General features: G+C 42.3%; 3 protein-coding genes and 1 long non-coding RNA gene across 8 annotated transcripts in view; 2 read left to right on the forward strand and 2 right to left on the reverse strand.

Annotated features, from left to right (window-relative positions):
• The window catches only part of LOC129368980 (kinesin-like protein KIF13B), a 33,072-nt gene extending 27,661 nt beyond the window's left edge, over positions 1-5,411 (forward strand). For all 3 annotated transcript variants that reach the window (XM_055044195.1, XM_055044196.1, XM_055044194.1), the window contains 3 exons: positions 1,983-2,048; positions 3,028-4,258; positions 4,334-5,411. In XM_055044195.1, the coding sequence (XP_054900170.1) occupies positions 1,983-2,048; positions 3,028-4,258; positions 4,334-4,578 (1,542 nt within the window). In that variant the 3' untranslated portion in view covers positions 4,579-5,411. The remainder of the gene's footprint in view (positions 1-1,982; positions 2,049-3,027; positions 4,259-4,333) is intronic.
• Positions 5,412-5,459: 48 nt separating this feature from the next.
• On the reverse strand, positions 5,460-9,399 carry LOC129368982 (uncharacterized). The gene is made up of 2 exons (XR_008606907.1): positions 8,949-9,399; positions 5,460-8,829 (listed from the first exon to the last, which is right to left on the reverse strand). It is a non-coding gene; the product is annotated as an uncharacterized LOC129368982 (long non-coding RNA).
• Positions 9,400-9,586: 187 nt separating this feature from the next.
• On the reverse strand, positions 9,587-25,580 carry LOC129368981 (homeobox-containing protein 1-like). 3 transcript variants are annotated; one of them, XM_055044199.1, is made up of 10 exons: positions 25,390-25,580; positions 20,986-21,660; positions 14,869-14,954; positions 14,131-14,241; positions 12,849-13,002; positions 12,588-12,670; positions 11,496-11,591; positions 11,286-11,377; positions 10,906-10,989; positions 9,587-10,186 (listed from the first exon to the last, which is right to left on the reverse strand). In XM_055044199.1, the coding sequence occupies exons 2-10, from the start codon at positions 21,648-21,650 to the stop codon at positions 10,043-10,045; spliced, it is 1,515 nt and encodes a 504-aa protein (XP_054900174.1). In that variant the 5' UTR covers positions 21,651-21,660; positions 25,390-25,580; the 3' UTR covers positions 9,587-10,042. The 3 variants fall into 3 exon arrangements, with proteins under 3 accessions (XP_054900174.1, XP_054900172.1, XP_054900173.1); XM_055044197.1 differs by having other exon boundaries at positions 11,286-11,380; XM_055044198.1 differs by having other exon boundaries at positions 11,286-11,380; positions 20,986-21,663.
• Positions 25,581-27,364: 1,784 nt separating this feature from the next.
• disp1 (dispatched homolog 1 (Drosophila)) overlaps positions 27,365-27,577 on the forward strand; it is a 72,638-nt gene continuing 72,425 nt past the window's right edge. Inside the window, exon 1 of the mRNA XM_055044290.1 lies at positions 27,365-27,453. The gene's annotated coding sequence lies outside the window, so the exon portion shown is untranslated. The remainder of the gene's footprint in view (positions 27,454-27,577) is intronic.

Raw genomic sequence — 27,577 nt, forward strand, 5'->3', positions numbered from 1 at the left:
ACTTGATCATTTGTAGCAAAGGGTTATCTGCAGCTAAAAATATACTTTTAATGTCAACATGTAAAAATCTCAGGCCTTTCTGTTTCACCTTAATGAAGTGTAGGGAGGAGCAGTTTATCTTATTGAATGAACTAATAACTGGATAACAAAAGGTTCTTAATAGGATTTTTAATTTTACAGAATTTGACCCAGGTGAATTCTGAATTGAACTGATTTACAGATAAACAAGGTTTTTCATCTGAAATACAAAATGCATCTATTATTTGCACAGTTTTGGCTTTAATTACTGCTATTTAATTTTTAGTTCTTTCAGCAAATCAATGAATAAATTAGTTGACCACAATTTAAACAATTGGACTGATTAGCACCTTGAGCCACGATGGAAAGCTATTGATAGAAGTGCCAGGCGGCGGTGGCGGCGGCGTTGGGTCGAGGTGAAAACCCGTCAGTCCTCGGCGACTCTGCTCTAATTAGAAGCTGTTCTGTCACAGACGCTGACGAAGGAGGACAACGTCTGTCCTCAACCTGACTCCGCCTCGATTGACCAAATATTCCAACCGATCAGAAGGATCCATCAGAGAAAGTCTTTGTCTCCTTAGAACCTCGATTCCCTGTCAGACGAACTCTACCGGACTGACAGGTCCGGTAGAGTCCTTCTGACAGTGCTTGAGTGCTTGTGAGGCCCGACAGGATTACCCGTGGGGGTGCCAGAGTCCATCTGCGCTTCCCTTTCATATTGGACTGTCAAACAAACCAGATCCTTTGAAAAACCTGTTCCCTGAAGGAACATTTTTAGGGTTTTAGAGTTCACTTACGCAGTCACACTTCCCTAAATGAACCAAACATTTCATTCTAGGTAAATGAAATAAAGTTTGATTGAATCAGACTTAAAATGTCACAGGGAGACGTTGGAGTAGGGTATAAGATCCTTGCCTAATCTGATCAATGGAAGAGATGGTTAGCACTTCCTTTGAACCTCCTTCTCTACTTTATAATTAAAGTATTTGAGGTTTTCAGATGCTAATCAATTGCTCCCTGTTGAAAACACCCTGTTGGCATGGATACACAGATGACATCACTGGAAAAAGGAAGTCAAAGTCCTTCCAGATGCATAGCATCCAAAACCAGAAAAATAATGACAATGAACAAAAGTCTACAAACATAATAACAAAAGCGAGCCGCTCCAGCATGCTGCCACCAGGAGCGGTGCTGTCCCAGAACCTCCACCCGTCCCAGAACCTCCACCCGACCCGGTGAGCCTGACCCTCTGCGGTGCGTTGCAGGTTTCTCGTCCCGAGTCGCCGCCAGGCAGGATCGACGTTTTTGACCTGCTGTCTGACGTAAACGCCGGCCGTCGGCTCCGCTCTGAACAAGTCGGAAAACTTTTCATCCGAATCAAGCCGCGGATGGAGCATGCGGCGCGGCGACCCAATCCGCCCCACTCTGATTCTTTACCTGTCTGCTGAGCTCCCAGCTGGGCCTCCGTGCTGATTTATTAGCCTGAGATTACAACCAGATATTAAAAAAAACAAAAAAACATAATTATGGTTTTATTCTAGGGGAGAAACAGTTGGAGAGCAAAGCAGCGAAGATTTAATCAGTGCACAAATTATAAGCGTTGCATGTAGCATGAATGCTAAAATGAGACAAATGAACACAAACACAATTATCATTAGGACGCAATTATCTCCACTGATTCTCCAGCTTATCGTGATTATCAGTGATTTACGGAGCAAATATCCTAATTGCACTTTGAATATCTTGCATCAACATTCCACCTGCGGATCACTGGAACAAATGAAATGTTCAACTATTTATTTCTCTGTTAGTGGAGGAGGGTTATTAGACTGGAATGTGATGGGATGTTCGCTCATCTCTTAGCAGATAATCGCTTTTATTTGGTGACAAAAAAAAAAAACCAACAAACAATGCAGCAGATTTTTACATGGACAGACATGAACATGTCGATGTTTCGGCCGCAGGGTCTTCCCAGCATCGTGGTTCAGTCGGCCAGCGTCGAAGAGGACATGTGCAAACATCAGCAGCCGGTGAGTCAGACAGGAAGCACTTCCTGGATTCCTACATTCCATAGATGGTTTATGGAAATTCTTATGGCGTTTTATTAGACTTTATCTGTCTTACCAGTGAAATTTCATTTCACAGGACTTTTGTTTTTCTGTGTTAGAGCATTTACAGAAAACATTTGTTCCCCTTTGGAGTTAGTTTGTCCTTGTTGTGTCTCTTTTACGGTTGAGATAAGCTGAGTAAAAAATAACAAGCGCTTTTTCAAATTATTATTTCCATTAGTCATCAAGTGTCTGTGATAATTGGCAGGGAACTTTGTACAACTCTGGTGGATTATTTTAATATGTGAGGCTTTTCAAGCTTAAAGCCGCAGTACGCAACTTTTATTTATATATTTCAGTTTGTTTCCTGCTTACATTTGTTAAAACTGTCATCATCAAATGATATGCGACAACAATCGAGCTCCTCTTTGTGGGCTTACTGCAGAAGCACACCGCTCGGTCGGAAACAACCAATCGGAGCCTGGAGGAGGGTCTTGTTGCTGTCAATCAGGCTTGCGTACGTGCAGCTCACACCCTCCCTCTCACGCTAGCTCTCCTGCCATTAATGCTCAGGCTAGTTAGGATAGTCTTTTTTCTGAAACGCTTTCAGTTTTTGGCCAGGAGTAAAACTTCCTAATAGTTCCATTTTTGTTTCTACAGAATATTTGGTAACACTTTATTCGTCGTGTCGGTGCGTAAGACTGAGTCCTTTAGAGGTTGTTGTTCTGTGACTTCTTTGTCTCGTTGATTGGTTCTTGGAGAAGACTTCAAGGTCGAGACAGAGTTCAGCCATCGCCAAAGGGAGGGGGGAGTGTTAACCTGGCCGTCAGGGAAGAGAGGTCCAAGTCTCGACCAATGGTGGACAGTTTTGAGTTTTAAGTGCAACAAAATTTGATAGATGCCTGATTTTCAAGTGTACATTACACTGTGCCTGAAACGATCATGTGGTGTTTTCATTCAGGTTCCCGCTGAGGAAACGCCTCCCGCTGATCTCCAAACAGATGTCCCCAGATCAGCCCCCCTCCCTCCCCCAATCATCCCAAAGAGCGACGACTTCACCTCCGGTTCAGCTAGCGACACGTCCGGCGGGTACATGTTGTCCAACATGTCCGCCTCCAGGCTTTCGGACGTCTACACGCTGAGCTGGGACCTGCCCAGTTTGTTATCAGAGGAAGTGGAGGACGACGAGGCGGGGGAGGAGTTCTCGCCTGAAAAGTTGGGTTTAACCAAAGAGCCGGCCGCCTCGAGTACAGACCGAACTCAGCCAGAGTCAGATCTCTGTGAACAAGAGACAAATCCGTCACTGTCCACTTATTCAAAGAGTCTAGAAGAAGCTGCTGCAAGTACAGAAACACAAACAGAAAGCCAGGCTGCACAAAACCAAGTTCCAACTACTGATACTGCTGAACTAGAGCAATCAAACGGTTCAGAGAATCACACCGATTCCCTGGGAGAACGACACGACCAACAGGAAGAATCACAGCAAACGGATCCTTCAACAAAACATCCAGACATCGTTGCTACAAATGAGGATAACCACGATCAGTTACTCATGAGTGAAACGCAAGCAGATGAGAGTCTGGTAGAATCTATTGCTACACAGCACCAGGAACAAGAGCAGGCAGCTTCTGACGGTGTTCGAGATCCAGCTCCAGATGTAAACCAGACCCCTGCTGCTCAACCTACGGAAGACTCTAACCCTAAAGATTCACCCCAACAAGAATTACTGCCTGAACCCTCCGGTACAAACAGCACCCTCATTCAACCCCCAGACACAGCGAAGGGCAGTCCAAAACCACTTTCTGAGTCTTCCACCAAAGCTGCTATCGGTGCCGCCCAACCCTCCAAGTCCAGTTCGTCCGTAGTCAACCCCTTCCAGGTTAAGAAAGTCAAGTCTTCAGAACTCAAGTCTTTCCAGCAGATTGTGGGCGAAGAAGGAGGTAAATCGGCACAGATGGGGCAAGGAGGCAGCCGAGGGGCGGGACTCAACCTCTCTGTGCCGGCAGAGAGCCTGGAAAGCATCTCGGACTTAGAAGAGGGAGACGAAGTCGCTTCGGATGTTCTTCCTGACTGGTTGAAGGAAGGGGAGTTTGTCTCTGTGGGGACCAATAAGAGTGGGACAGTGCGGTACGTTGGGCCCACGGATTTTGCCAAGGGGATCTGGGTCGGAGTTGAACTGGAGGTCCCTGCAGGTGAGAAACACGACTCTCGTTATTGTTCGGATTTTTCTCATCACCCCTTACGGATCTCTGTTGCTCCGTCTGCAGGAAAGAACGACGGCTCTGTGGGCGGGAAGCACTACTTTCACTGTAACCCGGGCTACGGAGTGCTTGTGAGGCCCGACAGGATTACCCGTGGGGGTGCCAAACGCCGGCGCCAGCAGCAGAAGCGTCGTAGTGCCAACCTGTCCGGGTCCAGTCCAAACTTGGCAGCTCTTACTGCCCTGGCGAAAGGTGAGACGGGATCGGCCGGCCGCAGCAGAGGGGAGAACCGTAAATCATGGAACACTTGAAAAGTGGCGTATGTGTGGAAGTTTAGTCTAGGATTCAGTATCTGGCCCTTCACTGTGAGAGCTGCTGGTGTCGCTTCACTGACCACTACATCAAATATTGAATGTTTTTAAGTAGAGATCTGCAGAAGAGTATTTATTTTAGAGACATTGAAAACCACAGAAGCACATTCTGCAGTGTTGCGCAGACGTCCAGCAGCCTTCCAAAGCCTACATGACTCATGGCTCGGCTGTTTAGACGCTTCATATAAAAAAGGTTTCCTGCGTTAACAAGGACGGAAGATGAGAACTGTCGAACAACTTCTCTGAATTTTTAATACTGTGGAATGAGCTCTCACTAATTCCAACTTGAATGCAATTTTTTATTTTTTTTAATATATACTTCCTTTGCTTGTCTTTTCTTTTATCATTATTACACTGTTTGCAGATGATATTTGAGTGAGAATGTGAGTGGACTACTGGCCCTTAACTACTGCTCAACACAAGTGCCTTGATCATGTCCAGCCAAAACGTTTCCCGCTGGAACTCTGAGAAGTGTTGATCAATGAGATCGATCTGGTTCTTAAATTAATGTTTCTACTTTTACACAAACTTGCACTCTTGATTGCTATAGTAACAATATCTACTCTAAATGGGTTGTCTTCCTGCTGAGCATGTGTGTTGATTGTTTTAGGGATTTTTTTGTGTGTGTAAAAAATATTTGGAGGGAATATAATTAAGAGTAATTTCTGATTCATAGTTTTTTTTCCATAGATGTATACACACACATACTTGCATTTAGGCAGATCAATTTGCTTTGGATGCTTATTTATTTGAAAATAAAGACAAGATATTGATTATTTGCAGTTTCCCTTCTCTATGGAGTGGATGAAAGACAATATGTGTAATGTCATTGATATAGCTTTATTCTCTTGTACATTATATATATATATATATCATACTAAAATAAACACAAGTTAAAAAATGGACAAAGAAACTGTACAAAAAATGTTTATATACTACATCTTAATTACAGAACAGTCTACTGTCCAAAAAAGGCACTAAATTCTGAAATGGGCAATACAGTAATTTTGAACTTAACTATATTTGAGATTGATACAACAGCATTCAGTCCTCTGTTCCTAAGTGATAATGGGGTGAACCAGGTGGCATTTCACTTGAAGATATTGACCAACATGTAGCCACACCGCAAGAGGACGCCTCCGTTCTGGTAAGCGTCCACACACACACACACACACACACAAACCAGTAGTTTGACAGATCATGGCATGTCAAAGTTAAAGGCGGACATCTGAATATGAGTTATTGAGAGAAAAATTGCACTCTGCAGCGTTCCCCCCTTCATTAACCTGAACCGATCTGGTTAGTGTGTAGAAACACTGACATCCATCACAGATGGGAAACGATGTATGACGTGCTAATGCTACACCAGGCTTACCATGTGTGTGTCTAACTGTATTGTAGTACACTGATGGAGGTTACAGTTCAAGCTTACTCATCAATACGTTTCATAAGGTGCATCTTTGTTGGCCTTTTCATAAAAATGTTGCTCAGTTGGACAATGGAGAACAGCCAAATGCTAAAACGATAATAGAAAAATAAGTTTGGTAAAATGAAAAAGCATTAATTTAACTATAAAGCATGTTTCATTTCAAAGCATATCATTCGTCTTTGTACATTACCGTAAAAAAAAAAAAAAAGAGCATAAATACATACTTTTTTTCTTTAAACCACTTCCTTTAAAAACCAGTTTTGTCTTTTTTAGCTTCTTACAAGCAGAAGCTGTTGATTAGCTTTTCTAGACCAGAACCCGGCATGGGGAGTTATGAGCATGAAAAAAAAAAAACTAACTAAAGTTAAACACTTTCAGTGTTGTAACATGTAACCTGGTTCATCACAAACATCAAATCATTTTAGATATGAAGAATCACAAGATATGTTTTCTTGCCATGAGGTTTTTTTTTCCAGTTCTCCAAAAACCACTGGACAGTCTTGCATGTCTTTGCCTTTTCAACTCATCTGGTGGCCTAAAAATTTTATTTACTTTTTTTTTGGTAAAAAAAAAAACAAAAACAAAACATGAAGGTAGAATAGTGGCATAAAGACGGGGGAAACGCACAGTTGGCCTGACTTTGTCCAGAAACATCTTCTCATTTTGCATTTTGAATCTTGAATGAGCTCAAGGCAAACAGACAAGAGCATCTGCATAGCCTCTCCTGAACCTATAGGGGGCCCCCAAGAGCAGTGGAAGTTTCACAGAGTTGACATTTTTTTCCATACAGAAAGTATTAGCTGTATGATTATACAGCTAATTTTATACAAAAATAAACATGATTTTTAGATCACAAACATATCCAAACCAGGACAGACTAACAGGAAACACTGAGTTTTTAAATCTTTTGATGTTTGATCTAGCCTAGCCTAGCATAGCCTCTCCTTTCTCATGATCTCTTAACTGTATATCTGAATTCAGTGCTTGTGTAGAAACTAAAGGAATGCCATCAACCACTCTTAAGTTAACAGTTTAACACCTATAATTGTCAACTGGCCTAGCTACCTCAGCAGATAGCCCAACTAATTACCCAGCTAATGTTGGGTTGTTAGACTTGTTTAAATCTAAAGAGCAAAACAGCAAAAAGCAAGAATCCTCTGAAAAGGAAATATTTTAAATAAGAACTAAATTTAGTTTTAGTTGAGTTTGTATATTTTTACTGAGTATTATGTATCAAAATCAAAAATGTTAAACATTAGAAAATATTGTTAGCAGCTGTATGTGCTTCTCTGTATTGAATAAAAGCAATTAGCACATCTTTACAAGTTAATTAAAATGTTGTATATGCCATCATACGGTGGAGTCCCACATGGTTATAGTTTGAGAAGTTTTGATGCATCAGAAACGCAGGCTACTTAAAGCTGTTGTCAGGAATACTGAGCGTCTTTTTTTTCCTGAAAAATATTCCATCCTCCTCTTCTCCAGTATTAAAGTCTGAGAACAAGACAAATGCAAAAACAAGAGTAGCAGCGGTTACCAAGTGGTTTTAGTTTAGAGCCCATTACAGGCTTAGATCTGCTGCTTCAACTATTCCAACACTGGATCAAATGTCACCATTAAGACATTATCTTGTGTTTTCTTTAGCGTTGCAGCTCATGGGAGCCGGTGGATGCCCCCAACCTGCCCCCGCAGGCCCTTCCTGCCCCCGCAGCCCCTTCCTGCCCCCACAAGAGGATTTCGAATGAATTTAAAACACACTGAACAAAAATCAAAACGCCCCATGTCAAATATTGTTGCCCTGTGCAGTTAACTGTAAATGAGCATTATCTGACATTTTATTGCACAAACATAATATTTTCTCCTGATTTGTGTAGAATTTTTGCTCCCAACTTGCCGTCAGTGAGCATTACTCCCAGTGCCCGGGTGGAGCATGTCCAACGGGTAAATACAGGAAAAACCAAAGGAGAGAGTTGGTAACCAACACAACTAGAATAAGGGAGCAATTTAGGGTTACATTTGCTTAACTTATTACCCGATTCCTGGGTCCAGCTTTACATACATTCCATAGTTATGCTGTATTCCAGTTACCTCAGACGTAACCGAGGCGGTTTTGGCGTCAGACCAGAGTCAAAAATAAATGTCTCAGAATTTCAACATGGTGACACGTTCTTACAAACATTATGTTTTACTTTCCCTAAGCAAACAGAGTTTTTTATTTGTTCAGGTCATAGTCACAGGCGCCACATGTAGCAGCAATACTTAAATTCAAAGTCAACCTTATAAGTCGTAACTTTGGGTAGTTGGAGTTGCTCCCAGTTTCCAACAGATGGAGTTGACCAACTCATCTGAACCCCAAGATGGAGCTGTGGTGCAGTGAACGATGCAGGCCAAACCCTAGTGTAGACTCAAACCATCATGGAAACTTTTGCACCACTTCCTGTCCTTTGGACAACCCAACCATTTATCAACACTAAGAGCAATTTTTGGACAATGCTAGGCTAGCGGTTTTCCCCGACTTCTTGCCACAATGCAATACATCTGCAGTAGAGGAAGCCAGGCTCATCGACACCCAGCACTGGGTTTTGGAGAACTTTCATTGAGGATAACAAGAAAACCAAGACACTTGAAGTGACTGATTCCCTTCAACGCTTCCCTTTGAGGTTATTTATAGGTGAAACAGAAAAAAATAATTAAATAAACAGAAGTTTGTAGAGTTCTTTCATATTTATCTCCAGTGTGGATTCAGTCTACTTTAATATCTGCTGTATAAAAACAAAAAACAAAGCACATAGCTTACATTATTATCATTATTATAAAGAGGCAGCGTCACAGAAGTAGTAAATAGCTTAGGGGTATAATATAAGTGCCTGCCAATACCTACCAGTCCAGACACAGGCCTGCTGTAGTGTTGAGCCTCCTGCAGCCGGAGAGGCTTCACTGAACACTGAGGAGGAATCCAAACCAAAGGAGTTAGAATCCCTTTGGGTTCACTCAGCACAGAGCCACTTCCTTTGGCATGGATGGCACAGAAAACAAAGCAACTGTTGCCTTACTGGACATCTTAGGGAGGTTGACTCATCCTCAACGACTGAGAGGAGTTTAACATGAGATTACAAATAAAAACATTTAAAATTAAATCCCTGCTGCTGCAGCTGCTGTTGGGTGGAAACTTGAACTGTGCAGATTTTGTTTTTGTGCGCTTTGGAACGATGGGATGTGAACATCCAGCAGTGGGGAGGTAAGGCTACTTCTGAACAGACATTTTGCAAAGTTGGTTTGGCGTCAATCGAATGTAGCAGCGCGACTGCGAGGGAAAGGAAAGCAGGACTTCGGTAGAGCGTCGACGGCGCCGAACCGCGCCGCGAGAGGAAGAGGAGGAAGCGCTCTTCATCAGCGGACGGCTCCTCTTCTGATGCTCTGCACTGCGAAGAGGTGAAGCTGAAGGTGTAGGTAGTATGTCATGAGGTGAGGGTGACCAAGAACCTTCAGAAGTCTGTTATATATACACACAGTGCGTCGTTTTCTTTTTTTTTTTTTTTTTGCTTTTCTTTCTGAGGTTGAGGTGAGACTGAGGATCGGCTCAGACGACCAGGCTGCTGAGGGAAGGAAGAGGAGAGAAAAACTGAAGAGGTATCCTGTTTTGGGGAAGGAGAGGAGATCCTGGGAGACCCGGTCCCAGAGAGGAGCCACCGTTAGGCGGGAGGTTCACAACTGGCTGCTGCTTCTGTCACACAGCCGACAGTAGCAATGTCCGCCAGCTGGGTCAGTATAGTGAGTTACATAGGGTGAGGAGGAGAGTTGGGGGGAATCACTGTTTTACATGGAAGTTCTGGGAGAGGAGCGGAGACGATTTTACTAAGTCGAATTATTTTGGTCTTTTTTTTTTTTTTTTCTTTTCGTGTTTTGAAACGCTCCCCGTCGTCCCCCGTCTCGACTGGGCTTTGTTCCCTCGCTCCGTCCCGGTTCCTGAGTGCTTCATTCATCCTCCAGGGACTCGGTCTTGATGTCGTTGGGCACGCCTCCGGTTCTGGACAGCGCCAAGATGGTGTGGTTGACGGCGGCCATCTCCACGGCTAGAGAGATGGGGTCCTGATGCTCGTTGTGAGCCGCGCTGTCGTCCTAACGGGGGAAAATTAAAACAAGACGTCGGATGATCAGCTCTTCATAAGCTGCAGCACTTTATCAGTTTCTACAGCTTGTCACATAATAATGCATTTTTTTGGAATTTAAGTTGATAGAACACAAATCAGCATATTTCTGAGGTAGAAGGAAAATATACATTGTGTATTAAATGTTCCTTTTAAATAATTTGAAAAATATTGCAAAGTATTTTCAGCTGAAATCTGAAAAAAATTCATCCCATGTCTCAAACTGAGTCAGTAGAACAGCTGTGTTTATTCCCATAATCCACTTGTGTGCTATAATATAATCAGGTGATTTGTGCAGATAATCAGTGGTACGAGGTTTTATTTAGGGATATCAGATTGAATGATAAATTAATAGTGACATTAATCAGAGTCACTTTGGGTGAACTTTTCCTAAATTTGTTTGGAACGGGGTTATGCTTCCTCATAGGGGGTTTAGTTAAAGCTTAAATAAGCAAACAGCAAGTTTGTTTGTTTTTTTACCCTTTTTCTTTTTCAAAACAGTCTTCAAACCTCAAACTGCACACTATTACAACCCTGACTTGATTAGAGCATTTTAGCCCCATTTTATTCAAAATTTGACCTTAGAAATCAGTGGATTTTATGTACATTTCTCTTTGAGCCAATCAGGTTTCAGCATTCGCCCTCTCCTCCCCCATCATGAGGACACCAGTGACTCCAGCCCTCGGTTACCTGTGTAGGTGAGGTGGGCTCCAGGCGGTAAAGGCCAAACGGTCGGCTGAGAGGTCTCTTGTCGAAGTAGGGCAGGTCGCAGGCCTGAGAGGGGGAACAGACAGAAACGGCTCACTGCCTTACTTCCATTTGTTCCAACGACAGGAAGGCTTGTTAATGAGGGCAATGCATCAGAGTGAAGCAAGTGTGCTTTTTCTATATTTAGTGAAAGCTGACTACAGAGTTTCGCGAGGTAAGCAGCAGTTGAAACGCCGCAGCTCGTCTTTTTATGTTCACGTTTTATGCCAAGCACACAGGCGGCTGCTTAGTTCTGTGTGTGTGTGTGTGTGTGTGTGTGTGTGTGTGTGTGTGTGTGTGTGTGTGTGTGTGCGCCACTCTACCTGCTCTGCAAAGTCATTCCCATCGATGTCGTCGCTGTTGGAGTGTCCACCTGGACTCTGCACGTCTATCCCATGACTCTCCAGGATTGTTGCTTCTTGGAGGAAGAGGATGGATTATCAGTTTGATGGTGAACATTCAGTTCATCAAATATGAAATGTTTCGTTCGTTCGAACGCAACGTGCTCTGCCAGCAAGTGGCGCCCTCGTTACCAATATTAGCTCGTCTCTTGATCTCCTTGCGCCGGTTAGCGAACCAGTTGTAGACTTTCAGGGAGGTCACCCTCTCCAGATCAGACAGCTTCTTCCCTGTGGAGAAAACACACAAAGCAGTCTTGCTTCAACACGTCCCTTAATTAATGGAAATATTTTTCAGAATCTTTAGATTCACAGAAATGTCGCTGGCGGCATTTGAGATTCCTTCAGTCGTGATTTCTGATGCTCTGAAGTCTGAAAACAAAACCCTGCAGTATATTTTACACCCGTTACCTGTGGAGATGGCGACATTCCTTGGCACTACAGGTAGAGACAGACGTTCACACAGTAAAAATCAAACCACTTCAAGCTGAAACATTGAGAAATAATCTCCAATTGATGCATGTTAAGGAACAATTCACTTAGAAACGAGCAAAGGAAGTAAAGCATTTTACGTTGAACTGCACTTCAAGTAGAACATAGTTTCTATATGTTTATGATTCGCCATGTTTTAGCCACTTTTTAAGACCATTATGAATAGAATTTAGGATCTGCATTGTGACAAATGTAAAAAAACAAAAAATACAACTAAAGTTTTCTGGTTGGCAACAGAAGTGAGCCAATGGCGAAGATGAACGTCATCCAGCCAACCAGTGATGAATTTGCTCTTATGATGGATATTACCAAAAAAGAAAAAAAGCTAGTATGCTAGCTAGCACCTAGCTTCTGCTACCTGCTAATTGCCTCAAGTTACAGAATGCAGTGAAGACATTTGTATAACACAAACTTTGAGTGAAGGCCTGTGAGAAAACTAAACAGATTAAATAGTCCTTATATGACAAAACTTGTGATTAACATATTTAAGGGTAAATTACTTTTACTTCTGATTGAATTTAAGACCTTTTAAGGATGTGAAGATGTGCCCTGTTTTCAGTCCACTGTTAACCTTTCAAAATAAAAGGAAATAGTAAAGTGCTAGCATAACTTTGCAGGTTAAGATAAACCACACAGGACAAACGACACCTCCAAGGCACAGCCAAAAAAAGAATATGAATTATGTGAAATAAAAGTTAATTTATTCTTTAGTGAGGAGTTGTCAGTGTAGCTTACCTGGTTTCTGAATAACAGCATTACAGGCGTTGGCTATCTCCTCTCTTTTGGCTTCATCTGGGTACTGGTTGTCATTGAAGTAGCTGGAAATAATAATCAAACAGATTCATTTAATTTCACAACAACAAAGGACAATATCAACAATATTATTGGGCTGATGTTTGATATTGCAGACACTGGAAGTCATTTCATTGTCCAGACTGCCTTTTACTCCTGGAGGAAATAACTGCGGCGTTATGAAGCCGTCTCCTCCACCCTCACCTCTCCATCACAGCCAGGCACTCCTTCCTCCAGGTGAAGCGGCTTCCCCGACGCAACCGGAAGGTTCCGGGGGCGGTGGCGAGGGGCGGCGGGGTTTGCCTCCACTCCATCTCCTCCAGAGGCAGCGGCGCTGGCCGCATGTTCAGAGTGGCACCTGGAGCGGCAGCAGAACCGGCGATCGGTTACAACGGAACGCGCCTCACGGAGAGCGAAGCCGCCCGTCTGGGCGCAGGTGTGTTCGTGGTCAGGAGACGCAAACTGAAATACAGTGGTTTGGGTAACCAGAGCGGTAAACGGCGAGCACATGTTCTCCCACGGGAAAGAACCAGAACTGCAGAGCCACTAACAGAAACAGTGCGTTGCTATATCAGTAACAGAGACACACTTTTATTCCTCGGTAAGAAATAAAAGAGCATCAATACAGGTCAGAATTATTCAAGTTAATATTCTCTGTTGCTGGAGCTTCCTCAAGCATTCAGCATCTGGAAGCGAGTCAGACATCATCAATGCAGATAAAACACATGCATAGCATGAGAAGCTGTGCTTCCAGTGGACATAAAATTTTGCAATTTGAAATTATGAAAAATTTATATGGAAATACCATTTTTGAAAAAAGTGAATTTTTCTGATAAAAAGTTTTTGTGCTTGGACGAGGTGTTATTTTTCCAGCTGCATCGAACTTTGTATATTTTGCAAAACCGCAATGAAACACCGTTTTCACATCACACCACTTCATCTACCTTCATAGATTATGTAAACATGCATAGCCAATTCCAGAACTGATCATTTTGATTTATTGAATATGGAGCTCTTATGTAAAAACTGCCAACAATTTCCCAAAAATGCTGCATATGCAGCCACTCCCAAGTATTTTTGTTTCCATTAAATATTTTGAAATGATATTCTATAGTTTATCCTAAACTGCAGCCATCATTGTATCCCCTCATGTTCTCATTGGTACTTGTTTTTGTAAATATTTTGATCTTAACATGTATGGGTTGTTTTTTCTCCAAAACTGTAAAAATGTGTTCAGGTGCTAACATTTAAGAAGTCTCATCTTATAGAGGTGAGAGCAGCATGCATCTCTGCATTGCTGACTCCTCCAGCTCATCTTATTACACACTGTAATGAGAAACTGCATCCACTCCGGAGACTAAGCTTTCCACGCTAATGCTTCCTGAGAAAAGCCTGGAAGGAACTACTGAGAAGAGCTCCACTTCCACCATGACGTCACATTTCCTCAACTAAAAATCTGAAAATTCTTTTGAGCCCTCTGTGTTACCTGGCGTGGTTTTCTCCAGGATGTACCAGCGGTAGAAAGCCCTCTTCTTCTGCTCGCTCAGGTCGGAGCCGTGCTGCAGCAGCCAATGGGAGATCCTGCTCTGGCTGATGCCTGGAAAGCAAAAGGCATCCGTGTGTCCAATCAGAGCGCCGGAACAACGTGTGGATAATTAGAAAGCGGAGACCCAAGGGGCATAGAGGAGAAGATGAGTGAGGGTGAAGTGTTTTTCTCCCATCTTGGCTTTGATTTCACCTCCTCCTCCAATCACAGCTGGCAATCACAGAAATGCACCTCCACGTCTTCGGTAATTTACAAACAATGCCTCTTATTTAGCTTCCACGTCTGATTCTGCTATTGGTTTAACTATATATGAAAGCTATATGAGACATAGATGGGAGTTTTAGATGAGGCTTTAGAGTAATACGTGATGGATGAGACCATTTTCCTTCAGGCAAAGTTAAAGAATGCATTTTCTTCCCTTTGGTTGATAACATCTTTGTTCATATTTGCTTTTTAGTTGTTTTTTTTTAACTAATCAAAACAATTATTACTGGGACTTTTGCTGAAGAAATTAAACAAAAACGATTCTACAAAATAAAATAAAAAACAACATTCATTGTACCTGTACTTAATGTACAGGAGCACCGATTGGAGAGCTTTAAAAAGATTTTCTTTTAGTCGGAAATGTTGCATGAAAGTTGCTGAGTTGGTAGCAGAGTGGATTCATGTGCTACTGACCGGTCACTTGAGCCACGACAGCCTGAGAAATCCTCCGGTTACCCAGGAAAGCTTTGATCTCCTCTTTGACCAGACTGCTGTCCCTTCTGCAAACAGAAACACAGCAACACTATTAAAAAGTAGGCCAGGAAACAAGTCGCAGGAACGGAAAACGGCAACAGCAGCCTAAGGTGGAATAAATGTCTGAAACTTATGCAAAATAAAAGCGGTTGCTTTTGCACTTTTAAGGTTTAAAGCAGAGTTTGGTTCTAAAACAACATCCTGAGATTCGATCAGCTCCAGAGCTCGGTTCAATCCATCATCTGAGCAGAGAGAGCAAGAAACCAACATCTGTTGCAGTCAATCGGCATGGCAACCAGAGCATTAATCAGGTAAGCAACCAAGGCAACACTGGAGGAGCTGCAGAAATGAAAGAATCTGAATGACAGAACAGTTTTGTTTTCACACCTGTTAGTCCATTAGTCTGGGTTTGATCGAGGTTCAAAATTGCAACATTTTTATATTTTCATACGCTGTCAAACGAACCAAACACTGAAAAACCTGTTCCCCTCCTGGCCTGTGGTGGCGCTGCACAAAGAACCACTGAAGGAAACAACATGAAAATCTTTGAAGACGACACTGAACTCAAACTCCTGAAATGTAAACGGCGTCAGATTTCAGCAGTTGTAGGATTTCTGTTTTCTTTGGTAAGAGAGCCAGATACACTAGCGATGTGCTAGTGTGTTAGTTTGGTTGCATTTACCCAGAGTGCCCTGCGCTGTAGTCCGTTTCCTGCTTATGGAGCTCTCTCCAGTACCCTTGGCATTCACATATGCATTCAAGCTGCACCAAAGTTCACTTCAACCAAATAGAGACCCAGGTTTGTCGGCAGACCAGAGTTGATTATTTTTGGTCTGCCCACCATTTCTACGGTGAAACCCAGTTCAGGCTTTCAGAATGTTGGAGGTTCACCTTCCAGTCGGAGCTACAGTCAGAGCTCTAACAGAACAGCTCAGATCAAAGTCCAGACCTGAATCCAAATGACAATGAGGAACAGACGTCCACAGATCCATCCTGTCGGAGCTTGGGGTCTACAACATAAAAACACTCAAACGTGATTATAGTTTCAAAATCCTCTAAGGGTATGAATACTTTTCCCCAGTCGCCAGAGCTGTCATTCACGAGCCAATAATTAAATCCTCCCGCTTTATTCAGGCCTCCATTTTGACGGCTTTACCACGTTTTTGTTCCTCTATGCATAATGAGCGCTGCGTTCCACGGGAACACAAAGGCAGCTGCTCTATAAATGGAGACGCAATCAACGTGTTTTTAAAATGTCTTCAAGGCGACATTTCCACCGACTTAATGGGGAGGAGGGAAAAAAAATAAATAAATAACGTAAAAACATGCAGAGACTTGCAAGAGAGTGCAGTCGCCCAGTGGACCCACCCCGCCTTCTGGCATCCAGTCAGCCCCTCTACCCACTTTTCCTTCTCCATATATATTTACACATACGCAGGCATAGGACTGCCGTGGCCCCCCGAGTCGTCTCAGGGGACGGAATGGTGTTCAACGTTTGCTGCGTTCATCCACAATAACACGTAGAAAAGTTAATGTCTCCCACAGGAAGGCCCCCGCCCAGCTCCAGCAGGGATCAGTCGCAACGCAGCGCGCCCAAGAATCCTCGACCCGAGAGCGCGTCACGACTCTCGACAGCGATATACACATCCTCCACGTCAGGCTCTTGTGGCGCGGCTAAAATTAGAGCCTTGGAAAGACAAAAAAAAAAAAAGCTGCTTGTATTGACACCAGTGAATCAATGTAGCAAGAGCTGCTGTACAAGACAGAGGAGGAGGAGGAGGATGGGGTGCCAACATAAAGGCTCAACCCCTGCAGAGGAGGAAATATGCAGTTTGAAAGAGGAATGAGAAGGGCAGCAGGGTTTTGTTGACAAGTTAACCGCTACCAAAAATCACACTGGATCGGCGTCAAAGCAAGACTTGTCTTTTGAAAATTAATGTCCATTTTCTTTAGTTTTGTTTTAATTTTAAAAAGGAAGCTTTTTGTATTTAATCAGGTCAAAATGATCAAAGTAAAATCTTAAAATTAGGCCATTTGTGATTAATTTTACTTGGTGATAAGACGACAATACTGTTTTGAGATATTTAAGGGATATAAAGCTCACGGCATGATGATACAAGTTCACCTTTAAATTCTGATGAACGCTGAAAGCGGAAGACATTTTAAACATTCAGAATAAACAAAAGCAACAAAATAAAATCAATTCTAAAATCTCTGCACAAAAAATGTTTTGAACATTTTAAAAAAGGGCGATTTGAGACCAATTCACCCACCTGAAGACCAGTTTTGATAGAAATGAGAAAAAGAAAAATGGATAATGAAAATTGAACTTAAGTTTTAATTTAGCACGCAATCAATTGATTTATCGTTTACTGTGACAGTTCTACTTACAATAGAACGAGATATTTACTACAATACCAATTATTGTCGCTTTGCAGTCCGCGTCTATCCAGGAGCTTTTACTCAAAAAAAAAAAAAAAAAGCTCACTTGTCGGCACTTAAATGTGGTTTTTAATTAACTTATTAAATGTGTCTAATTCCAGCAAGCATTTTCACAGGAGAAGGTTACTATATTTTGATTTTATTGGTCTGACATGGCTACATTGGTTCCATTTTTTTCCTAATGGATACCTAGAGAATGTGCAAGATTTCTGGCTTTGATTTCTTCAAAACTCTTAAGGTTTTGTATAATTTACACATCCCTTTCCAACAACCAAAATCCAACTTTGAGCATTGAGGAGTAAATATAACAAGGCCATCTCCTGCTCTACATAATGTGCCGTCTAAAGCAGAATGAGTGATGGGACGGGTGGACCGGCGCCCAGGTCCCGATCGTACGTCTGTGTGATAATCAGGATGTAGTGTGAAGCGCTCCGAAGGAAGCAGGAAATGACTAACACGTGTACCGTGATAGATTAGGAACACTGAACCTTTCAGGCTAATGGGCCTAATTAACTCCTCGCCATGTCATATGATAAGTGGAGTTTCATGCTTTGCTCCCAGCTAGGTGCGGGGCAGAATCCTACCTTACCCAAAGCCAAACAGCTGCGTTTGTTTTATTTCTTAAATCAACTCCTCTCTGAAGCTGAAACCGCTTCAAATGCGTCCCAACTTGTTTCACTAATATTTAATCAGCGCTCGTGCTTCAAGGCTGTACTTGCACCCAGTAGAGCTTTCTCATTTGTCAAAATGTAACTACGTGACCTACATAGGCCTCGCAGGAACTACGGATGATCTGTGTGATCCGTTTTAATGATGCTTGCATATTAACCCCCCGCGCCCGCGCGGGCGGCTGCTGCTACTGGAACCGTTTCTGCTGACAGAAATCATCTCCAGAGAAGATGGATTCCACAATGCAGCCGGAGCAGCACCTCTTCATACGCCTAAATGTTCAACTCACTGCACTGGATTCACCGCAAAAGTTTACATGCTTTTTAACATGTCGTCATCTTTAACAGTTTACACTGGAAGAGTTTATATTTTTTGGCTAAAATTATTTGGCTAAAAAAAAAAAAAAACAAAAAAAAAAAAACACCAAGCAATATATACTTTGTTCTCAAATAAAAAGGTTGGATTTAAAATTAGTGGAGAGATTGTCTAACTGCAAATTCTATTGAAGTGAGCTTTAACAGGGCTGCCAATAATTTTATAAGTGGTAGTATGTCTGTCATCATCATCAAGTGGATATAATTAAAGCAAGGGAGAAGAAGAAGAAAAAAAACAGCCTCTCTGTTCCAGCATCAAGAATGGAAAGTTTTTACAAAAACTAAAGTGACTTTTTACATCTTAAATGGGGCAGTATTATGTGTTTTCCAGGCATATATATATATGACAATAATATAACCATGTCACCTTCAGTTGTTATAAAATATGACTTATAAAAAATGACTTCCTGATTTAGCGCCTTGAGATTGGGTCTCTGTCTGTCTCTATAAAAACTCCTGCTCTTTCTGAAACTCTGCTTTCTGGAAGTCATCGCAACATGACTCCCCTATTAACCCTTTAACAATGTTTTTACCATTAGCCAACATGAGCTGTTCCACCAAGGGTTTGCTAATTGCTGCTGGCTAGTCTGAAGGAGCTGAGCTGGTGCTGCTCTGTGAGGCAGAAGCTCAGAAACAGCAGCAAGAGGAGGAGCTCAGTCCTCAAAGGCAGACCTTGATCCACCTGGGAGTTTAGCACAGCTGAGTGGTTGCCATGGAGATTGAAGGAATCAAGGCACCACTGCCTGGATGTTTTTAATTATGTAAAGCTCAAAAAAGGTTTACTTTACATAATACTGCCCCTTTTAAATCAGAGGAGCAGTAAGAAGGTCTGGCAGATGTTCATTTAAGCTCTGATGACAGACAGGATGTCACTTAACATTTCTGCTTTTTTTGTTATATAATCAAGTTCTGAGGGAAGAAAGGCATGATTTCAGTCGACACTATTTAAAAAAAATAATCATATTGGGACATACAGCCATACAAAAAAGTTTGGGGACCCCCATTAATCTTAATTATTTTTATTTCTAAATATTTGGATGTTTGCAGCAGCTATCTCAGTTCGATACATCTAATAACTGATGTACACAGTGATATTTCAGTATTAAAATTAGGTTTATTGTACTAACAGAAAATGGGCAATATGCATTAAAACAAAATTTGACAGGTGCAAAAATGTGGGTACCCTTATTTAATTGATTTGAATACTCCTAACTACTTTTCACTGACTTACTGAAACACAAAATTGGTTTGGTAACCTCATTGAGTTGTTTGGTCATAAAAAAAGGCTTTATGCATGGCGGCAACAAAACACAGCGTTCCAAGGAAAACACTTGCTCGCCTCTGTGAAATTTGGTGGAGGTTCCATCATGCTTTGGGGCTGTGTGGCCAATGCCAGTACTGGGAATATTGTTAAAAGTTGAGGGTCGCATGGATTCCACTCAATATTAACAGATTCTTGAGACTAATGTTCAAGAATCAGTTACGAAGTTGAACATACGCCGGGGATGGATATTTCAGCAAGACAATGATCCAAATCTACTCAGGCATTCATGCAGAGGAACAATTACAATGTTCTGGAATGGCCATCCCAATCCCCAGACCTGAATATTATTGAACATCTGTGGGATGATTTGAAGCGGGCTGTCCATGCTCGGCGACCATCAAACTTAACTGAACTGGAATTGTTTTGCAAAGAAGAATGGTCAAAAATCCAGGATCCAGGATCTCATTAGAAGCTACAGGAAGCGACTAGAGGCTGTTATTTTTGCAAAAGGAGGATCTACTAAATATTGATGTCGCTTTCTGTTGAGGTGCCCATATTTTGCACATGTCAAATTTTGTGTTTATGTGTACTGCACATTTTCTTTTAGTCCAATAAACCTCAGTTCAATATTGAAATGTCACTGTGTCCATAAGTTATTGGTTTTATCAAACTGAAATAGGTATTGCAAACATCCAAATATTTAGAGATAAAAATAATTGAGATTAATAGGGGTGCCCAAACTTTTTCATATGACTGTACCTTATAAGAAGGCCTCTCGTTCAGAGATTGTGCTGTCTGATGCACAGTGTCTCTTGTAGGAAGGACAAAAATAAATGCTTCTATAATTCTAGAAAAAAAAAAATCAATACTGGCTTAAAAAGAAAAAAAAAAAGAGCTAAACCTCTGATCTTTGCGTCTTTAAGCCTCTACATTCAGACACCTCCAGACAGAACTGGTGTGATGCTGAAGCGACGTTTTACTGAACCCGTTGTCTTGGCTTTGAAAAGAAATAAAGGTGCTCCAACATCAGCTGCACTTCAGCAACCCTGAAAGAAAATGTGCTTCTCTCCTTTTTCATCATGAACCTTAGAGTTTAGAAAAAAAAAGAGCCATCAATTCCACGCTATTCATGATGAAAATGCACAGAGAATAAAAGCAAAAATAATGAAAAAACAACAAAAAGGCCTTTAAAGCTGCTCTCAGAAGCACTTTATGTGTTCATCTGCCTTATTCTATCAAGGTGTGAGAGGGAAAGTAAACAGAGTCCAAATCCCACCACCCCCACATCCAGCTGCCACTACCACTCACCTCATCAGCTCCTCCACCTTGTCGTCCACGTCCAGGTCTTCTTCTGCGGTTTCGAAGCCGAACGCCCTGGACGCCGCCGCGCTGTTCACTGGGTAGCGAGGCGGGGACAGCTTCCCGTTGGGCGTGGCGGCCAGGCTGTCCCGTCCGTTCTGCGACAGCGCCACCAGCGCCACGGGCGACGGCAGCACGGCCGAGTGCGGCGGCGGCCCGGGGGGCGGGGACGTGTCGTAGCTGTTGCTGGGAGACGGGGACAGCCCCCCGCCGCTGTTATTGAACTGCGTTTGCGTGGCCGTGGAGATTTTGGAGGTGGTGGACGAGGCGACGGCGGCGGCGACGACGAGGGAGGAGGAGGAGTGGTCGCCGCCTTCAGCGCCATTGCACGTGGCCGAGGAGGAGGTGGAGGTGGTTGTTGCCGAGGCAGTGGCGTTATTGTTGAAGGATGTGGCGGTTGTTTTGGCAGCGGAGCTGTTGGCCCCGCCTACGAGGTAGGTGGACGAGGAGGAAGAGGTGCGGCGGCCGAACTTGTCGCCGTGCTCCCGGTCCAGCCGGTCCAGAGTGTCGAGCGCGTGCAGGATCTCCTGCTTCGTCATGCCGGTGCGACGCAGCCGCTGCAGCAGGTCTATCTGCTCGATGGTGAAGCGCGGCTCCTCGCTGAAGTCGGACATCCTGCTGCTGCTGCTGGGCAGGAAGAGACAAACAGGAAGCACAGGCGGGAAGTTCAGGAAACTCACAGGCTGACAACGTGGGAGCGCACAGAATGTCAGAGGATAAGAAACAGTCGCATCACCGGGAGAAAAAAATTGATGGGAGGAGTTTAAGGAATGATATGTAAAAAGGAAAAGCTCAAGGAGAAAAAAAACCAAAAAACAGCAGAAGTTGATAAGAAGAGAAGAGAGCAAGATAAAGAAGTGTGAAAGAAAAAGAAAAGGGAGGGGCAAGGCAGAGGAAAAAAAAAAAATCAGCTATTTTTGGGAAGCGGCAGGCAACACGCGCAGCCTGCCAGAGTCACCTTGACAGCTGATGCTATCTTAACATTCAGACTGTCGTTCTTTAAGAGCTGCTCCATAATCCCCGCGCTGCGCCGCCACCCACGCTGGATGCTTTTCATAAGCAATTTGCTGGACTCCAAATCAATGCCTCTGGAAACAGACTGCGGCAGATTTTTTTAATGCATTTTTTTAACCGTTTTCCGCTGCGGCCCAGCCTGCGTTGACATGACGACTGCTTTAAAAAAAGAAAAAAGAGGGTCACCAGCTCCTCGCTACAGTTCTGTTACTGTGGAGAGTGGGAAAGCGACGGGAAGACGTCGTTAGTCATCTTGGAGGTGTCACAAACAAAAGAAGGGTCCAGTCAAAGTATTCACACCTGCGTTTTTGTTTTTTTTTGTTGGAATTGGGTGTTACAAACCAGAACCAAGTTCTGCACTTAGAAAGTGGAAGGAAAAGAAATACATTGTTCCTTATTCTTTACTTATTAAATCTGGAAATTATTTAAGTTTGAATTCCACCCCCTGTACTTGGATACCTGTAAATAAAAACAGCTGCCTTAGAAAAGGTTCCCACCAAGACAACCTAAACCAACAAGCCTAGAGAGAAGATTTTTGTTTCTTGCCAACATTCGACCCACAGCAAACTTCTTGACAGCTATTTGAACAGCCCAACTCCAAATCTTTTACGCAACAAAAAAGACCAGATTAATAAAATCTGATTGTTGCCATTTTGTAAAGTGCTTATAGTCTTAACGGTTAGGTTGCTTTTATTCTCACATATTCTTATTTAGCGTCCTGTAGGTGACATGTGTTCTAATTCTGCACCAGAAGAAACCAGACGCAGCAAATCAGGACGCAAACAACCGCTGAAAAGAATAACTGCGACTTTACTGCTTGTCACAACAAGCACTAAAATTAATCACATAATAAATTAAAAATAAGCTCAATCATTTTGAGCTTATTTTTTCTCTTTCTACCAAAACCTGGATGACAAAAGTCTTCACTCTGGTTCTTTGGTCTCGACTCGTCATTTCTGTTTTCTTAAACTTCATCGTTTTGGTTGTTTGATCCGTTTTATTTTGGACATTTAAATGATCAAATTTATTGATTTTTGAGAACGTGCTCTCGCTTTATTACGCAATTAGCATCATATGATTTGAAAATGGTCTCAAAATAGCAATATTATCGTTTATTGCAATAACTTCTGACACATTTTGTCATTCTCTATTGTGACAGCCCCAACTCTGAACTTCTGAAGTCTGTCAGTGAAGCACATCACATCGCAATCCCACCACCAATCAGATTTTCCTACATTAGTTGCAGTCAAAGCTCCATAAAAGGCCATTGCTATTGGTTGTGCTTCCTTCTTTTGTCTCATGATCTTGTGACAATCCCGTCAACTCGCATCGCTGAATAAACCTTGAAACCGATCCCACACGTCAACGTTCTTCTGCGCATGCAAGTCGGTCGGGCTGCAGAGCTCCACGGCTCAGGTGGAAAAACATGTTTACGGGACTACAAGGGGCTTCCTCTCTGAACTTGGAGTTTCAGAATTCCCAGATGGAAATACAACAACAAAAAAAAAAGAATTTGATCAAAAGTAAAAACCTCTTCCAACTGTGAAACTAGCCTGGCAGTTGTTCACTGCGTATATAATAAGCAGTATCAGGGATAAATTATGAATGGAGGACTCCTTACAGTTTATAGCTAATTTCCCATATAGTTCTCTGTTGAATATTATATGGAAAATCATCTATTAGTGAAAGTTTCTTTAATGCTTGAACGAAGAATACGGACAGAAATGGATTTTTCTGGTGGGTTTTTATTGGTTAGCAAGAGCTTCCAAACAAACACAGAACACAATGGGATGGTTTAGATAACGGCATGAAACATCCTTTTTTTTAGCTTAGAAATCAAGCGCTTTGTTGTTTGAGGGATTCTGTTCTACTACATAAATTCACAAAGGTGTCCCACAAACAAACCTGAGGATTTTGAATAAATGTGTGCTCTGATTAAGCATTAACCAAGTTAAGCATTCACTGGGTTTACTAGTCAAAAAGATGTCCTGTAGAAAACAACAACAACAAACAAAAAAAATATCAGATCAGATTGGAACTCTGTCAGGAATCCAGTGTTCAATCTCTCTCTCCCTCTCTCTTTTTTTTTAAATAAATAAATTGTCCACTTCTGTTCCTCTGTAAATAACATCTCCCTCAGAGTATTTGGTTTGATCATGAGTCAGGTCACTGAAACACTGATCAACACATCAATCAGTCAATCCATAAAACCACGCAGCAATTTGAGTCTTCGTTAACTGATCAATAATGAAATTATAGGAGTGATTGGTGCATTTGTATGATTAGCCATCTTCTGAATTCAATAATAATGCCGAGCAATCTCAATAAATAAATTGGTACAAACCGAGTACATGGGTACAAAATGGCTCTTTTGGCAAGTCCTAAATCTAAAAGACAAAACACATTGGAGAGGTGAAAAAGTTATTTTTTTATTTTCATTTGTTTTTCTGTCAATGATGAGTGGGCATCTCCACTGCATAAAAATATGTCTGAAGATAATATTTCTAATAATATATACATTATATTGAAATTATAATTATATCTTTCTAATATCTTTCTCCACTTTTGAGTATATGTACCTACATTGAACAGCAACATAAAGAACAAGTAAAGACGTTCCAATTATGGAACCCAAAAACAGTGGGCACCATTTGGACTCCTTACCCCTCTTCCTAAACGTCCTACACACGCCCCTGTTCATGATGGATAATAACGCAAACTTCAGCGAAAATAAATCAGAGGTTCGGGCTTCTGACACAGAACATAAAAGCTATGTCAATTATACGCTCCTCGTCTTCCTCCGGTTCTGTCCGAACCGACCTCCTCGGTCCGTGGTGCCTGTTCCGTCCATGTGTTTTTGTTTTGCTGGCCGTGTGGCCCGCAGTGACAGCGCCAATGTGTCCCTCTGAACCGCGGAGCTGCAGGCACGCCGCCCTCGGCGCCGATGCCAGTTTTCACGCCCTTTGCCCAAAAAAATAATAATAATAAAAAAAAAAGCTAGCGACGAGTGAATGTTTCCGAACCAAAATGAGCTGCGAGCAGCACAAACATCATCTCGGACACATTGCGACACGTTTTGCACGTCCGACTTTACTTCATTAATGCGGGTCCCGTTTCTGAATTGGTCCTAACAACAGTCCACTGGCACCACAGAAGGCGCCAGCCAACTCAACCCGGGTTATTTCGGTCGCAGCGAGCCTTTGAAGTGATTAGCATAATGTGCTAGCCCTGCCAAAGCCGCTCCCAGCTGCCTTTAGTTAGCCGCCGTCGCTGGCTAGCGAGCGTTTCATATTAATAACATCACTTTCAGTGTTGAGTACAGTAAAGTATATGACTTACCTCGGTTCAAATAGTCCGCTTCACCATTTAACTTTAAAAGTAAAGCACAAGCCAAGCGGCGTCTTTTACTGCTGCCGAATTATAACGCAGTTTGGTGGCAGTGCCCCGCACGACCCTTTTCCAAGGATTTCTAATCAGAGGCGAATTATTTGCCTCTCCGCTTTGTCTGTCTGACAACAGCCATATTGACAACTAACACCTCCGAGGAGCGCAGAGGGAACTGTAGTTTCACTCCCACAAAGGCCGTTATAACACGCGGCGGCGTTCTCCAGGCGAAAGACTACAAATCCCGGGAAGGAGAGCGAGGCGGAGCTGACGGCTCGCGGATCCACAGCTGTCACATCAGAAACAGAGGCGGTGCGGCTTTGACCGCGACCCACAGCAGGCGCCACGCAGCGCGAGGCAGCCAGGAGGAAGGCAGCATACTCCACAGAAAATGTTCTGTTGCTTAACAATGGAGGAATGTCTTCTTGTCAGTACATTACAAAAAAGGTCAATTACGCTTAATATTTTAGTTGAGGTGGTGTGAAATTGAAGTTTGCTGTCAAAAGAGAAGGTGACACAAACTAATTGGAGACCAGGAGCTAAAATAAATAACTATAAAACATGTTTTTATATTTGATCCAGTAGAATGTTTCATCATTTGATTATGTTCTGGTCTCTCCCTCTGCTATTTTATATAAAAAAATGTGGAAAAGGATTACCGTGATTGGGGGTGGAAAAAATGTATTCAGATTTTTTTTCTCAGAACTCTGATTAATATTTTTCTAATTCCAGCTTTAATTTTGAAATTGAAAAAAAAATGTGTGGCCATATCCTCTTCTATAGTATTATGAGACCCTGTTTTCATAGCATTCTGGAGAAGACAAATAATGATGATGACTGCAAAACTAACTTGTAGAATATTTCAGAATGCTAATTTGTTGTTTCCCTTGATGTTTGCATTGTAAATAAACAGGAAAGGGAGTAGAAGGTTTCAGAGAAAGCAGAAAACCAAAAGAAAGCTCTGAGGCGGAGCTGGATCTTGAAGGCGGGGCTAGGTCCACCAAGGCATTTTACATAGCTGAATGGTTGCGATGAAGGCTAGAGGATTTCTCAAACACGCATGAAAGAATCAAAGCAACTCTCCAGATGTGTTTGCTACGAGGAAATAATAGTCTAATATTATGTCAAGTTAAAAAAATATCTTTTTTTGTTATGGATGTGCAAAGGCCAGGTTGTCGACCCAGCTGTTCAGCAGATAAAGGGATGAAATTAAATAAGGTTTAATTGTACATAAACCAGGCAGCTAACTAAGCATGCAAATAAACCAGACACTTCAACTGGAAAAACAGAGGTCACTCGTGTTAACCATTAATATTGTTCAGCCTGCACCTGTTTTGCATTTTCAGAGCTGGAGCAGTTGTATTTTATGGTTCTGTTTTCTGCCCTGCAGGCATGCAAGCTTCAGCTCCATTTGGTTTTCTCAGTCAGCTCTAGGTCACCCACTTTCTACCAAAGATCATCAAAAACATTTGATTTGAAAACAGGCATCAGCTTCACCGCAAGAGCACACGCGTGGAAATCTAGAGAAATATAACGTTCCCGCTTGACGTAAACATATAGCTAGTTATCACTTGCACCTAAAGAAAGTGGCCAGTTATTAGGTTTATAAGGTCAAATACTTTCTCCACAGAGAGCCAGGGTGGTTTGAATGGCTTCTCCCCCTTCAAAATAAAATATTTTTTCAAAGCAGTTATTTATTTATTTATTTTAATTTACTCGTGTTTTGTAAATGTGAGCTGTGACAAAAAAAAAAAACAAAAAAAAAAAAAAAAAAACAAAGAATAAATCTTCAAGGGAACGGAATTTTGTCAATCTTAGTAATTCCCAATAAAAAATCCGAGCGGTTCAACTGCAGCCTTGTGGTTATACCGCCCCCATGTGTCCACGAGCGGAAAGAAACCGCTCTGCCACCAGGCTGGTAAATGACGAACGTGACCACTCAAACCAGGAACAGACATTTATTTCCAAATACGAATTGAAAAATAAAGCATCTGAGACATATTTACCTCTGAAGTTAAGGTATGCTCTCTAAAATCTTTTTATTTATTCATTTAATTTTGGGGGGGTTTCAGTGAAAGATTGGCTCGAGATCTATTTCAGGACTCCACGTCTTGCGCGTGCTCTACCAACTAACAGTTTGCGC

Source organism: Poeciliopsis prolifica, unplaced genomic scaffold (assembly GCF_027474105.1).
Source record: "Poeciliopsis prolifica strain line A6 unplaced genomic scaffold, Auburn_PproV2 SCAFFOLD020, whole genome shotgun sequence".
Classification (NCBI taxonomy): Eukaryota; Metazoa; Chordata; class Actinopteri; order Cyprinodontiformes; family Poeciliidae; genus Poeciliopsis; species Poeciliopsis prolifica.

What these genes read in the sequence shown, in the direction of transcription:
- LOC129368981 (XM_055044197.1), bottom strand. Translation starts at nt 21,650, where the DNA reads ATGTCCGACTTCAGCGAGGAGCCGCGCTTCACCATCGAGCAGATAGAC. An exon ending in TGCCTGGCTGTGATGGAGAG is followed by an intron (nt 12,671 to 12,848) that starts GTGAGGGTGGAG and finishes TATTATTTCCAG; the next exon opens with CTACTTCAATGACAACCAGT. An exon ending in CAAGAGACGAGCTAATATTG is followed by an intron (nt 11,381 to 11,495) that starts GTAACGAGGGCG and finishes TCTTCCTCCAAG; the next exon opens with AAGCAACAATCCTGGAGAGT.